General features: G+C 48.9%; 4 protein-coding genes across 4 annotated transcripts; 2 read left to right on the top strand and 2 right to left on the bottom strand.

Annotated features, from left to right (window-relative positions):
* Window positions 1-2,185: 2,185 nt before the first annotated feature.
* On the bottom strand, window positions 2,186-4,302 carry has1 (ATP-dependent RNA helicase HAS1; the record flags this gene model as incomplete). Its single annotated transcript, XM_043291929.1, has 5 exons — window positions 2,186-2,437; window positions 2,509-2,769; window positions 2,827-3,466; window positions 3,524-3,605; window positions 3,672-4,302. 5 exons carry the CDS (start codon window positions 4,300-4,302, stop codon window positions 2,186-2,188), a joined length of 1,866 nt encoding a protein of 621 aa, XP_043147864.1.
* A 3,796-nt stretch (window positions 4,303-8,098) lies between these two features.
* Aud_007032 (transient receptor potential ion channel family protein) lies at window positions 8,099-10,326 on the top strand (the record flags this gene model as incomplete). Its single annotated transcript, XM_043291928.1, has 2 exons — window positions 8,099-8,471; window positions 8,534-10,326. The coding sequence occupies 2 exons, from the start codon at window positions 8,099-8,101 to the stop codon at window positions 10,324-10,326; spliced, it is 2,166 nt and encodes a 721-aa protein (XP_043147863.1).
* A 729-nt stretch (window positions 10,327-11,055) lies between these two features.
* On the bottom strand, window positions 11,056-11,865 carry Aud_007031 (putative U1 snRNP complex component Yhc1; the record flags this gene model as incomplete). Its single annotated transcript, XM_043291927.1, has 3 exons — window positions 11,056-11,525; window positions 11,606-11,734; window positions 11,799-11,865. 3 exons carry the CDS (start codon window positions 11,863-11,865, stop codon window positions 11,056-11,058), a joined length of 666 nt encoding a protein of 221 aa, XP_043147862.1.
* A 1,156-nt stretch (window positions 11,866-13,021) lies between these two features.
* Aud_007030 (glycoside hydrolase family 16 protein) lies at window positions 13,022-14,269 on the top strand (the record flags this gene model as incomplete). The annotated part of the gene is made up of 3 exons (XM_043291926.1): window positions 13,022-13,371; window positions 13,420-13,870; window positions 13,925-14,269. 3 exons carry the CDS (start codon window positions 13,022-13,024, stop codon window positions 14,267-14,269), a joined length of 1,146 nt encoding a protein of 381 aa, XP_043147861.1.
* Between the last annotated feature and the right edge of the window lie 1,200 nt (window positions 14,270-15,469).

Here is a 15,469-nt window from a genome sequence, read left to right as displayed (position 1 = left end):
AAAGGAGGAAGATGAGAGAAAGCCAGGAAGACAAGGGAAAAAGACGAAGGCTGGAAAAGACAGGAGAAGGCAAGATCTATCTAGCTAGCTAGTCAACCTAGTGTTGATGGGATGATGAGTAGCCAGCCAGCTGGCGGAGGATCAGAAAACCAGATTATCCAGCGGCAACACACCAAGCGGCGACGGGTGCTCTAGAATCGCGTTGAATTTTGAATGTCAATTATTATTAAAGTGGGAAGGAAGCTCTCAGATGCGGATCTTGTTCTTCTATCTTTTTCCTTATCACGAAACTTCTATTTTACTTTTCCAATGTTTCTGCCCCTTCTCTCATCCTACAATGTATATATGAAGCCCTTCCTCGGAGTCCATGTCCCCTTGGAGTAATGCAAGGTATATACTCCGTCCCTAGTCCGAGTAGTAGCGACTCAGTGTAATAGGAGGAAACAAGAGCTACCGTTACAATTCCGATTGGCAAGACTACGAGGTGACGCCCAATCTCATCAACCTGCAAGGTGGCTGGGACAATTGTACAGTACGCAGACCTAGCCTGAGAAAATTGTTACTGTCGCATTGAATGCTCCATGGACTTTCTACGGAATATCTTGTGTTAGATTCTCTCCGTCTGTGTGCCCAGATGCTCGTTTGGGATCATATTTACATTGCACTGTAGTTCCCCATTGCATTATCATTATATAGAGATGTATCCCGGTCTGCGGCGTATATACACACAATCGTATCTAATAAATGTTGAATCTGCCATCAATGATTACTTCCTGGGAGAATAGCACAAGTTGGGCAATTACCCTCCACAATGGCAGATAGTAGCCGATCAGAATCATTGGTGTCCTCTCAGACCCGTGCTCTTGAGATCCTGTGCTGGTTAGTGGTACAGACAAACCCCTAATTGGGATCCAGCGGCCAGAGTAATTTGAGTTATCAGTCTGACAAAAAATCCGTAATGACCACCGTCACGAATAATCTGAACTCTTTCGAGCTGTTTAACGTCAGACTGAATGGTGAGCTTTGTATCTATGTCCAAAACAGGACCACAAACTCTGAGTATCCACCGTTGGCGCGGGATCAGGACCCGCTCTCCAGGAACCACCAGCACTGGCTCATGGCAACAACACTCATACCAAAAGTAGAAGGTTAGTTTGACTCTCAAAGTCTCATTTCCTCCTTGGTGCTGAATCAATCCCCAATCCGAGGGAAATTCCGACACCTATCAAGGCCGATCAGCCATCTCCAGGACGACCCTCGTGTTCTCTGCATCATTGGGCGTGATGGCTCCATGCGCCGGCCAACTCATCACATCCCACCTTAACGCCCGTGATGTGGTTGGTTAATTCAATGGGGTTTCCCCAGCCACCGCGGCCGACATCACCAGCCACCGGGTTCTTGTTTGCAGCTTCAGGTATCACAATCCTTCTTTCACTTTTTCAAAAGGAAACGAAATTTTAGAGAATAAGCAATATTTAATCGGATGATCGGGGAGAGTCAACCAGTCACATCCGATCGCTTCGGAATCATCGCAAGGATGTTTACCTCTTGTGCCTGAAAGTACCATGGTACTCCGAACAGTCTTGACTATCTTGCATTTCCTTGGTTCCCTGTGCTCTTTCTACAGTTCCGATGAGAGGAACAGAAAAAGCAAAGGCCGGATGGGTTTATGATGCATACTTGCATAGGGGAAAATTGGGTGCAAGACTGTACCTTACATGGGTCACCTTGAATCAAGGGAATAATCGATGCCATTTATAGAGATATAGTTATCTAGTATCGGCTTTGTGACTCCGAGAATTCGCCCGACGTTCGAACATATGCTTCATCTCTCGTCTTGCTTGTTATGCTCTCGCTGGAGGCTCAGATCCAGAAGCTTCGTGTGTATCTGACAGGGCACCTTAAGAGGACCGTGAACTGATGCTTGGGTTCCTTGCTGAAATATAGGTAGTCAACTCGGACGATTTCGAGCCAGTTAGTTCAACTCGGTACTTTGAATACATATGGTTAGGAGAGAATTTTCAAGGAAGGAACATAAGATGACTAGAGCATGTAGACAAATTATATATCCACAAATATGTATAGACTCCTGCACTCCTATGAGACATGACGCCAATATTCACAATGATCAAACATGATTGCTTTTGGGCTTTCCAGATACGCTCTATAACCACGTAATAGTGTATTAGTCTTCATGCTTCCGCTTGAATTTCAATCCTTTGCTGTGCGGCTGGCTGCCGTAATTGCGCCGCCCCTGCTGTTGCTGCTTTTTGTCGCGGCTCAGACTAGCTCCCAGCTGGATGTCAATGCGTGGTGGGGTGGAGAATCCGAAGCCCTTGGCGACCTTGACGAGATCGAGCTTGTTTATATCGAAAACAGAGCGAAGGGAATGGGAGGCATATGCCTGGAGGTAGGAGCGGTAACCTTCCTTGGCGGACTAGATTGGAGGCATGTCAGCATGTTGTTCGCCTACTTAACTGAGCCTACAGGCTCAATAACGAAACGCACCTTGTTCAGATAGTAGTTCTGGCCAATGAGCTTCTCGAGTTGAGATTGAACGTTGACGATCTTGTTCGCCGGGAATTCGAACTCGACCACGGGCACGCGTGCTTCCTTCAAATGCTTCAAAAATCCGACTTCGGACGGCTGCAGGAACATCAAACTGCGACCCTTGGCATTGGCACCACGGGCGGTACGACCGACACGGTGAATGTAGTCTCTCGGGTCATCCGGAGGGTCAAACTGAATGATCCAGTCCACAGCGGGGATCTGAAACGATGATTAGCACAAAGCAGACAGATAAATCGTTGTGGAGAATTGACTCACATCCAAACCTCTAGCAGCCACATCAGTGCAAATCAGGGTACCCTGCTTGGCGTTGCAAAATTCGAAGAAGGTGTTGGTACGCTTCTGCTGCTTCTGCTTGCCGTGAAGCTCAAGCACCGGCAGATCAATGTAGTTCAGAAGTTCGGCGTGGTACTTGACGCAGTTGCAACTTGAGAAGAAGACAATAATCTTCTTCTTGAGGTTGCGCTTCAGGAAAGAGAAGAGAAGCAGGAAACGCTTATCCGCTTCACAAATGACGTAGCCTTGTTCCAAGCCTTCGACCGTACTGTGTTCCTTTCGATGGTCGACGTTGATATAGAGAGGACCGGGTCGAAGGGAGATACGCGCCAGGTCCTCGACCTTTGTGGTCTGGGTGGCAGAGAACAGCATCGTCTGTCTCTCTTCGGAAGGCAGGATCTTGACGATCTGGCGCATTTCATCTTCGAAACCAACTTCCAGAATCCGATCCGCCTCATCAATGACGAGTGTTTTCAGATTCTTGAAGATGAAACCTTGAGTGTTCTGCAGATGATCCAGCAGACGTCCGGGGGTTGCAATGAGGAGGTTGACACCCTTCATGAGCTTCTCCGCCTCAGCTCTCCGATTCGCACCTCCAATGACTATACCGTATGTTTGAGAGCTACGGCCACAAGTCAGCAACTGCTGAGTGCTAAAGTCGGTGCTATAGGTCACTTACTGGTATTGACATAATTCTCTAGCCACACCGAAGATCTGAAGGGCAAGCTCACGTGTTGGGGAGACAACGATGACACCAGTACCTGCATGAAAAGACGATGACCAGTCAATAAACCGCTCTCACATAAGAAGGAAGAATATTGTTTTACCGTTTCTAGGCTTGAACCGTAACGCGCTCAGCATCTCAACAGCAGGAATTAGAAAGGACAATGTTTTCCCTGAACCGGTCTTTGCGGCACCCAGGACATCCCGACCGGCGAGAAGGGGAGGAATCGTTCGTCTTTGAATCTCGGTCATAGTCTCAAAACCCATATCATTGATGGCCTTCAATGTCTTCTCCGATAAACCCAGCTCTGTGAACTTCTGAGGCTCGCCCTCTACCGTTGGGAGACGAAGAGCGTCCGCCGAAGGAAGATCTGTGGACTCAGAATTCTTCTCATCCCCTGTGTTTCCATTCTCAGCTTCCGACTGGTCCTCGCCATCCTCCTCGTCGTCGCTGTCTCCGTCGGCTTGAGGAGGAGCAGCCTCTTGTTCCTCCTTCTCACTCTCTTCGTCGCTAGATGCGTGGCTGACCTTGCGCTTCTTAGTGGATTTATCTTTTCCGTTCTTCTTGTCCTTCTTAATATCCTCCATCTTCTCAGGAGAATCGGTCACAGCTCCATTTTCAGTGGCCGGCTGAGTAGTCGCATCATCGGTCTCAGTTGTTGCACGAGCACTTCCACCGTGCTTTCTCTTGCGCTTTTTCGTAATCGACTTCGCTGTATCCACAGGGCCCGGCATCTCGACTGCCTCGTATCGTAAAAGAGACGAGTTGTGTCTGGAGTGCTAAAGTGGTCTGGTTAAAAAAAGCCTAAGCTGTGAACTGACAATGCCTTCTATTTTTCGCTCTTTTTTTTTTTCTTGGGGTCGACCCACTGCAAAAACTCCACGTCACGTGCTGATAGGCACTGATTGCTGTTGTCGGATGTGTCAGCAGTCTTGTATGCCACTTTCCCAAGGCATCAATTTAATTAAAGATACTGGAACACATTTCAACTTCCAAGGTACGTGAGGTTTCAGTTCAGGTAGACCTATGTCCACTTCATTGTGATACAATACCCGAATCTTCGATGATATCGATCTTATATGCAGAGATGACATTATATCTGATGTTGCACGACTCTCTTTTTCGACCTCCATCTACTGATATGAACTCCGCAATCAATGACATATCCATTGATGTATTGCAATTGTCCCAGCGAAGCATGCGGACGTTGACAGCACACATCGGAATAAAGTCCTGAGCTCGCTCATGCTTGGACTAAACGAATGAGCAAAATACCTCATAGGGAGCACCTTGCCCACTTTGTCGTGCTCTCATCCTACTTTTAGCTTCGAGGTTATTTTCTATCGATCTAGGCGCAGTGTCTCTTGCTGTAACTAGGTAGATTTGTGATCTGGACTGCGCTTGGGAGAAGATCAATGTCTTCGTGAGTCCCATGCGAGGCAGACATAACCCCAAGGGATGAATTATGAAGAATTAGGGGACATTGGTCCTCTGGACTCGACTGGTTTCTCTCAGGTAGACGTTCTCTATTGACTTCAGTAGTCCCTGGTGCTGATTTCGAAGCGGAGATTTGGCTAGTTCCGTACTTAGAATCGCATGCGGTCTAAGGGGTACGTTACCAAGACGTACTTTTAAGGATCACAGGAGGAGCTGTATATCTCAAGCTGCAGTACTTCCTAATATTGCTGAAGTCTCATCACACTTCCCAATGAAGGCATAAGAGCGCATGGCAACTCTCGCCGCCAACACTGTCATTTTAACGGGGCTTATGCACTATAGGAGCGGTGTGACCTTGGGAGCCAAGATACATTCAACTGATTAATTTTGCTGCCTTGAATCCAAGGAGAAGAGTGCTGGGCGTTCACTTGTAGCCGAGTACTTGGCGACGCATTATGTATTGATCTCAGTCTCGGCTAGATGCAAGAAGATTAAACGTGCTGTGAGCCATAATAAAGAGAACTACGAGAGGTATCAGTCTACTCTGTATGCAATTTCTACCACGTAGTGTGTGGTTTGAGCATCCTAAAAATAGCAATTCCTGCTGCCTATGACCTAATGTCTGTTCAAGTCTTGGAGTTTCACTGTACTGAAACTGCATTTGCGATTTCTTTGTCCTTGAGTCTTGAGTCCATCAGGGTTGAAGTACGAAGTACTATTCCTTGGTTTCCTTAATGTTGTAGATTGTTGAAGTTGTCATCGCATGACGAGTACAAGTGCGAGCCGCGAAGATCGGTGAGGATGAACGTCATTGCGCGCATTCCAGTGGGAGGATCGGCTCCAACCTCCAGCCTCTGATGTAGATCAGGGACGGCAAGGTGCGACTATCACCGGACCATGATGCTTGAGCTGAAGTAGTATCGTATGCATTGTCCTCCAGATCGTTGTTGTCAAATGAAACTGAAAATCATCTATCTCTACTCCCTAGACCGGAACTGACAATCCTGACGTCTGCACCATAACCATCGTTAAATGCGCCAAGGAGTCTTTTGGAGGCTGTGCAGAACCTAGACATAGGCGCTAACTTACTGCTTAGACTTTACATCAACGATCTAGTTGTGTTCTTGTTTGAGAAAGGGCATACAAATAATGCTAATGCCAAAGAAATATGAATTTTGTGATCATGATAATCAGTCACTGATATAACTTCAGGCTTGAGCTTAAACGACAGTTTGCATGATCGCATCAAGGTTTGCGTGGGTGGCGGAGTTATTAATAGCATCTGCTTGAAATAATGATCCAAGGTTGAAAGAGGACCAGCAGGAAGACCGCTACCACGATCAACCCTGAGGTAGTCCACAGTCCACATCCTGTCAATACTTGGCTTCAATTTCTGAACCAGCCTGGACGTGGCTGGGTGATTGCTGGGAACATACAGTAGTAATGCAATAGACGCTGAATCGCCAAGGCGAGTAACGATGAGCATATCATTTTCAATGGAACAATGGGACAGATCCACTGGTGCCTTTGGAACCCTTGATGGATGTAATCTCGCAATCCGTGGGGTCCTTGGTACCATCTAGGGTATACCCAGCCTTCACGAATGACGATACTGCTCCCTTTGGCCTTTTCGGGGGTCTAGCATGATTCCAGAAAACGGAAAAGAACGAATCGAAAAAAAACTTCACCAAGATGAAAAGTTTTGAAGTACGTAGTACAAAGGAGACAGTGTTCCTGTTGCCGCCGACGCAAAGGCAAATTTGAAATGGATTAAAATTATAACCAATGATTTGGTGCAGCGGACCAGCAAATATGGCGCCCCTGAGAGACGCGCGTGCATTATTGGAACACACAGAGGCTCAGCACGGGCTGGGTTGATCTGCTCTGGTGGTGGATGCAGTGGGTGGTTGTCCGCCAAGGGAACTTTTGCGAGACAACTTGCAGAGCATGATCCAAGCATTACGGCAGTTTCAACAAGAAACTCGATGGCTGACAAGGTCATCCATCATCCTGCGCATGTAGACTTGTCATGCTGAAGAATCTTCGGCTTAATGTAAAACCAAGTTCCCTCCCTGCATAAGTACACTGTAGACGTAACCTTCCAATGTTATTTCGTATCCTTTGTTACTTGTTACCTACCCCCAAGATTCTGTCTTGAATTGAAACTGCAGCAAATCCACTCGACCCAGGGCACAGCTGCCTGAGACTCAGTCTGTGACCTTAATTAATAGATGCAGTGATCGCCTGTAATTGGTCCACCTCACAACGCAAACCCCCGTGCTGACTCAGCTGTCGAGGGTGTTTCATCGGCATTCCTGTGGTCACTCCTGCGACCAGACCTTCCCGTTCCATCCACACCCCCCGTTTTCTTGTGTTTCTGGAGAGGTCAAGAGTGAAAGGGTGCCAGTTTTTTATCTCTTCTACTACCTTCGTTCTTTTATTTCCTTTCTTTGGTATCTCTCTTTACCGCTTCTCGACTACTGGTCCAAATCGGAGCGTCTTGAGAGAGAAAACAGAAAGAGACGGAGAGAGAACGACGGCCATATCTCAGGGAAACCCCGTCCCCTTGGTTGTCTTACCCTCTTGGGCCATACACTGTGTGTCGCCGTCCCGCTCGCTTCAATCGTCCTCCAACGACTTCAATATCGCTTTCGACACTCTTTTATATACGCTGCGACAATCGTCACTCTTTCCTGGCATTTGTTACCGATCGCTTCGTCGCCGTGTTGAATCGTGCGATTCTTTCTCTCGTTTACTTGGTCTAGAAGACTCGCGCTGGATATCGATCTATGGTCCCTTCAATGACTTCTTGAAGAACAACCGCAATACAACCAGAGCTTACTCGAACAAACTTAAATCGACACTCTTCTCTGGATTCTGCTGCTCGTTACCCTCGCTTCCACATCATTACAATACAACCTTTGGTCGATACCACATTTCCGCATCCGGCCGGTCCACACCTGGTACTCTGGAGTACCACCTCCCATTCGACAGTGATCATTTCAGCCTTTTGACTGTGATCTATTCTCGCATCCATCCACGAACTTCCCCGCTGCCGAGTGCAAAAACACAGCTCGACAGGGCCCTGCCACCATGCGGTTAATATCGCTAATCATCAGTTTGTTCGTCGCTTTTCTCGCAACACCGCTTGTGTCTGCGACAAAGCTCATCGAGTCCAATGCCTTGAACCTGTGTCAAGACAGTTCGAACTTCACAGCAACCTACTTCAGTGTCACCTTCACGCCCAACAATCGAACATTAGCCTTTGCCTTTGATGGAGTCGCTGCGATCTCCGGTAAGGTTACCGCGGAGCTTGTTCTCACTGCCTATGGATATGAGGCACTGAGGAAAGAGCTGGATCCTTGCGAAATGAATCTGGCGGGTCTTTGCCCAATGAACGCTGGTCCCATCGATGTCCCCAGCGCCAATGTAGTCGTTTCAGAGGATGTGGCTAAACAGATCCCTGGTGAGGATGCCTACACTGGCTGCTGTCTGAAAATGGTGTAATCTCGCTAACCTTACCATTAGGCATCGCCTACACGGTCCCTGATCTTGATGCCAAGGTCCGGATCTATATCAACTCTACAGACACTGGCAAGAGTATCACTTGCATTGAAGCTAGTCTGTCGAACGGCAAGACGGTTTACCAGAAAGGCGTCGGTTGGACAACAGCCATCATCTCCGGTTTGGGTCTTGCTGCTTCCGCAATCACCTCGGGTCTCGGTCACTCAAATACCGCCGCTCATGTCGCAGCCAATGCGCTTTCTCTTTTTGGCTTCATGCAGTCGCAGGCTATGTTTGGCATGATCTCCGTTGCAATGCCGCCGATCGTCGAAGCATGGACGCAGAATTTCCAATGGAGCATGGGTATCATTCACATTGGGTTCCTGGAGACCCTTTGTACTTGGTATCAACGATCGACCGGTGGAACGCCTTCAACCCTTCTTTCCGAGTTGTCAACCACATCCGTCGAAGTCCTGAAACGCCGAAAACGTTCTATTGAAGCTACAACGAACCTGATGAAGAGGGGCGTCAACGAAGTCGTGAAAAGATCTGGTGCCGCCAACGACGCGGCTACTTCCTCAACCGTCGTCGTGCGCGGCATTGAACGTATCGGTTTCGTAGCAGGCATTGAACAGACCAATATCTTCCTTACAGGTCTCATTTTCTTTGTCTTCTTCGTCTTCATGGTGATGGTCATTGTCGCTCTCTTCAAAGCCGGGTGTGAGATCCTCGCCAAGAATGGAAGGATGAAGAGTGACAAATTCTCTGATTTCCGCAATGGCTGGAAAGTCGTGGCACGAGGCATCCTCTTCCGACTGACCCTGATTGGTTTTCCTCAGATGTGCGTTCTGTGTCTCTGGGAATTTACCCAACATGACTCCGCCGCTGAGGTGGTACTGGCGGTTATCATGTTTCTGTCAGTGCTCGGTGCTCTGGGCTGGGCTGCTTTCAAAGTGATCCTCCTAGCCAAGCGGTCGGTTCTCATGCACAAGAACCCAGCCTACATCCTCTTCTCCGATCCCACATGCTTGAACAAGTGGGGATTTTTGTACGTGCAATACCGTGCGACTGCCTACTACTTCGTGGTGCCCGTCCTGGTGTACCTTCTTGTCAAGGGCATGTTCATTGGTCTTGGTCAACCGGCTCCTGTTGTACAGACCGTCGCCCTGGTCATCCTCGAGGCCGCTATGCTCATTGCCGTCAGCGTTCTGCGGCCTTGGATGGACAAAAAGACGAACATCTACAACATTACTATTGCCGCCATCAACTTTGTCAATGCTATCTTTTTGCTGTTTTTCTCGGAGGTCTTCAACCAACCAGGAATCGTTACGGGTGTCATGGGCGTTATTTTCTTCGTTTATAACGCGGTTTTCTCGCTGATTCTATTAATTCTGGTGCTTATCGCATCCATCTACGCCATCGTATCGAAAAACCCCGATACCCGTTACCAGCCCATGAGAGACGACCGCGGCTCCTTTATCAAGTCGCAGAGCCAACTGACCACGGAGTTGGACGCACTAGGTGCCACTGCACGTGGCGATGTCAAGGACACATCGTACAAGTCGAGTCCCTTCGACGATGACAATGGCTCTTTCTCAAGCGGCAACGGAGCCAGCATTGGACGTCAGAATCTCCAAGTATCTCATGATACGACGCCGCACCGGCAGGCCCCAGTCTCTCCAGTTGATCCTTCGGTACCTCTATTCCCCAGCGATGGACGGGGGCCGCCTAATTATGGACGTTCACCATCGCCAATTCCCTACCGCGCCCAGCACAATGCCAGTCCGTGGCAGAGAGGGGCTGGGTATGACCATTAGAGGATCTTACTGACTAATTTTCTCTGAGCCTTGCTGGAAATGAAGTTTATGGTGCGAGCGCGGGAGTGGACTGACCAATCGTCCTGTCCTCTGAACTCTGATATTTTCCTTTGATCCTTTCGTTGCTCATCCACCCTTTCTACCACCTTTCCTTTTGCTTCATTGTGATATACTCCAAAATCCTTTTTTTTTCAACCTCTATTGATCTTGCTATATCCTTACTGGATGTTCTCTTTTTTCCCTTGCGATTACAGCTGGCGTTCTGAAGCATTGGATTTGGATATCGGGACCTGGGTTTGAGGACTTTCCCGAGTATTTTAGGGACCTAGAGTCGTTTGTGCTCTGCATTGTCCGGTGGTGTATCATATCGCGCGTTCCATGTATGGACAGGAATCATATCGCTAGAACTTGCGTGAGACACGCATGGTATCCCAACATGCTCATTATTATAGAATACGTCTTGTGGTTACCCCAACTGGATATTAGCGTGAACTCATGTTGGAATGATATAGACCCGGATGGTTGTCAGTTCGAGGTTTGAACGTAGATGCGTGTGGCAATGGTTGTATTGCAGTTTGATTAATCATTGTCACTAAATGCATTCTTTCGTATAACATCCTGTTAAACCACGCTGAAGTAGAACAAAAAGAAGAATTCGTAGAGAAGATCTACCGACGAGAAATGCCCGAGTAACGTCACAAGTAATACAACGCAATAATCAGCCCGAACTCAATATCGCTTTTCATCTAGTCCAGGAGGAGGACCCGGCAGACTGGAGGAGTTCATCCCCGGCGGTGCCGGGGGACCAGACATACCAGGCCCCGGGCTGGGGCTGAAACCGGGCTGGCCCGGAGGAGGCACAGGAGGGAATCCCCCAGCGCCGGGAGGGGGAATCTGGAAATTAGGCGGGAACCCGCCAGGTGGCGGGATAGGGGGAAAGCCTTGACCGGGAGGCATGTTGGCGAGATGGGGTGGGGGAAGACCTCCTGGAGCGCCGCCTGCTGGTGGGGGAAAGGGAGGCGGGAAGGGGAGGCCTCTACCGCCGGGTGGTGCTGTTGGGAGTGTCAGTATTGGGGTGGGAGTATAGAACTGGGATATAGAGGGTGTGGACGTACGAATGGGCATGCCTGGGGGAATTCCATTGGGAGCTCCGGGGGGAGGAATGCCGAATGGAGGAGGTGGGAGTTGACCGGGGCGACCTAAGCAAGAGATACTGGTAAGACGTTTTCCAACACAAAGAGAAGAGGATTGTCGATGAGCAGGGGGAGTGTTCGCGTACCAGGGAATCCGAAAGGTGGGGGAAAGGCGCCTGGGGGAGCCATGGCAGGGTTGGGGACAGCTTGGCCCTCGGCGGCATATGAAGACGTGATCGAGTCAATGACGGATTGTGCCTTTTCCTGTCCAATCTCTGTACCAATTGTCAGCATTTTCAGCGACAGACTGTGGTTGGAGGGAGATAGGACTGTGCATACGTTGATAGTATTCCACCACGTTCCTCAAATGATTCCGACCCGAATTGTGAGCCTTCCGCACGCTCATCGAGTCGTGCGTGAGATATACATCGCAGTAGTCACCTGTATACAGAATCCACCGTTAGAATCACTGTAGATGAGACTCAAGTCCGTATCGATAGATGATTGCTTTCGGATGCGCACTCGCATCCGCACCTCTGATATGTTAGGGAAGAAGACCTACAGAAGAGTACAGCGGAGGTCAGCCTGGATTTTCACATTATAGGGAAGAGATACTTATATTTTGGCATTTTCAATGGTAGAAGCGATCGCTTCTGCAATAGTATGGGAGAAGTTCAATGGGTGGCGCTCAAAAGGCGCGTTGCGCGTCGGACGAAGATTGTGGGCTGAGTCAACACAGATTTTGCTGGTCAATCGAGCAGCTCTCAGATTGCAGTACAACTCTTGTCTCCTTTGTCAATATTTCAGTCGCAAGGTCGGGTTGCTAATCAAAGCATTTCGCCGCAAGTAAATTTATCTACGGAGCGGAGAGATTCGATCTAACGGAGGTTATCAGAGCGGTGGAAGGTGGCAGAATCCGATGGATGTCCTCAGGCTCGAAGGTGTCAAAGGGTAGCGAAGTTGCCTGAAACAACACCCATGTTATGAGGTCGCAATAATGACGATATTTAGTCGATTATTTCAATACCTCTCGTAATGGCCCATGCTATTAAGAGCACTGGGTCAAAACCATGTCTCTAATGGCAATTTGGAGGAATTGCAAGCTAAGACTCTAAAACTGTTGACCATCACTCGTCCGACAGAATAAGTCAACATTGCCTTACCATGCGCTGCATGTCCTGATGGAGCTCGAACTAGATGAATACGTAAGCTGAGCGAATAAGTGTCGTCTTACATTCGCATTGCTTTCTCACTCAAAGGAGGATATCCCAATTTGGCCATATTAAATGGCAAGAGTTGTTGAAGCTGTTTTGCTCATACTTAGTAGATCAGTAGCGTTATCTGATGGTTCTCACAATGGATATCTGCCTGAGCCACTCTTTATAGTCAAGTCGATCTGTGGTTGAGCATCGTGAGAGATCCGGGGAACTTCTCTGAATCATTTCAGCTGTGATTCATGATGGCGTCGATGTATCAAGATGTTCTTCATCCACGGACAGTAGTGTGCTGCATCTGCTTCGGACTTGCAAGTCTCAAAACATCAAGATCAGGAATTGGCAGCCATGGCCGACACAAGCAGTTCCTACCAAGGAGAGGCATTGTACAAGGTCGAAAGAAATCCAACGTCCCATGAGATTCAGGCAAATAAACCTTGCAAGGTCGACAGTCAAGCTCAGCGTTCATGCGACAACCCCAGGGGATGGCCCCGTGCAGTCAAGATCCTTGTTCCTGTTGCAGTGGTTACTGCAGCGCTAGCTGCAGTCATAGTAGGCACTGTCCTAGGAACGACGGATACTCGATATTCGGATTATTTACCTCTTGACTATTCCCTGGTCGACGAGTACCACCCATCCTCCTTCTTTGAACACTTCTGGCACTTCACAGACCAGGACCCTACCTATGGATTCGTCGAGTAAGTAAATAACGCAATCTGCATTGAGCTCGCGCTTACAATCTACAGGTATGTCGATCGCAAACAAGCAGAGTCCCTCGACTTGATAAACTCTACGAATTCCTCTGTGAGCATCAGAGTCGACAACAAAACTCGCTACGCGCCTCGAGGCAGAAAGTCCGTCCGACTCGAGTCCAAAAAAGGCTACGACACGGGCCTATTCATCTTCGACATCGTCCACACACCATACGGCTGCGGAACCTGGCCCGCTCTGTGGCTAGCGGATACATACAACTGGCCGCTCAAAGGGGAAATCGACGTCCTCGAAACAACAAACAGAGCTACAGAAGGCAACGTTGTCACCCTGCACACCGATAAGGGCTGCAGCATCAAGGGAAGACGGAAGCAGCTGGGCAGCGCGCAGTACTCAACCTGCGACGATAAGAACGGGAACGCGGGCTGTGTTGTCCAGGGTCGCCCGGCGACGTATGGCGAGGAATTCAACGAGAATGGCGGCGGTGTATGGTTCCCGTCCTCTGCCTCTCCAGCGTCAAAATACTGACACAAGTTCCAGGTGTACGCGGTCGAACTCCGAGAAGCAGGAATCCGAGTCTGGGTTTTCCCTCGCGACTCCATTCCAGATGACATCTCGAATACGGAGCGCAGGCCTGACCCGTCCTCTTGGGGAACGGCTCTGGCTGACTTTCCCAGCACGCACTGTGACATCCCATCACACTTTAGCAACCAGAGTATCATCGTCAACATTGATCTGTGTGGCGAGATGGGCGCCCAACAGGAGGTCTACAATGATTTGTACGATTGTCCGGCAACATGTGAGGAGTTTGTCGCTCGCAACCCTCAGAATTTCTCGCAGGCTTATTGGGAGTTTCGGAGTTTCCGGATCTATCAGACGATGTGAGGGGGAATTCTGTTTTTGATTTCATTTTGACTGGCTATACTTCCGTGGGAGTGATGAATTTTTGTGTTTCTGAGATGACTTCTGCGACTGGCTCGTGGGATCTTGCTATATATATGGACTTGCGGGGGTCGTTTTGGTGATTGGGGCGCTTCCTGGCTTATGTCTCACGCAATTGATACCCGTTTTTGATCTTTTCTCTACTTGATTGTTTGTGAGCGTAGTACTACTAGTGGGAGTGCTAGTATGAAAGCCTAACAGGGTACGATGCAGGTTACCCGAACCCTAACAACAGGAGACTTTGCATAAATCACGCAAAGCTGATGGACAACTCGCCATGACGTGATCTAGGATGAAACAGAGCGGCTTCTACTCCATACTGAGAACACCATAGTCACGTTCCCACTCCGCTCCAGCTGATTTGAGTGACAAACTGACTTTTGAGGCCTGTCAAGGATCAAGCGGGAGATGAACCAGTCGCCAGGAACCGGGGCGGTCAGAACCCCAAGCCGGCCCCAGACCCGGGGCATTCTGTTACTTAAGATTATGCCGGCTGCAGGGTTCTAGTCCTCCTGATCTTCAGGCTTTAGCTAATATTAATAATGACTTGACGACTCCAACTCCGCAGGATGATGCAAGGGAAAGAAATGCCGCATATTGGGATGTGTATGCGGTTTCGTACAACTGTAACACTGGATGCTGATATGCATGCTGGTGCTACACTCGTCGCAAATGGATCAGTGGAGAGCAATGGGCGATTTTTGTTGGGAAGGTGATCTCCGACTGCAGAGACTAGAAAGTCTAACTTAGTTGTTCTGCTGTTGTAGTCAGCTGAAGTTTGGGGAAGAGGGGTTCACCAAACTCGAGTCCCCGAACAGTTAACAGTACTCCGGAGACTACCTCAAAATAGAGCAGAAGGGTTTAAGTCTAGGGGAAAGGGGCTCTGCCACAAGGGGTATTCAAACCCCTTAGAACGCAATAGATGATAATAATACATATCCTGCTGGTTAGATCACGGGAAGATGTCACGGGATGCTGTTTGCTTGTGGTGCCAGCATGACAGTTAGATACGTGGTACTGAGCCGTGGAAAATCCGGGGAAGGCAATTTCCTATTTCATTTTGTCAGGCTGGAGAAGCCTCGGAGCGCTCGGTTTGACTTGGATGGACCGGCCATTTGCCGGTAAGGTGATCCGGTTGCTGGT

This window comes from Aspergillus udagawae (genome assembly GCF_001078395.1).
Source record: "Aspergillus udagawae IFM 46973 DNA, scaffold_5, whole genome shotgun sequence".
NCBI lineage: Eukaryota > Fungi > Ascomycota > Eurotiomycetes > Eurotiales > Aspergillaceae > Aspergillus > Aspergillus udagawae.
This window is presented reverse-complemented; position numbering and strand designations above follow the sequence as displayed.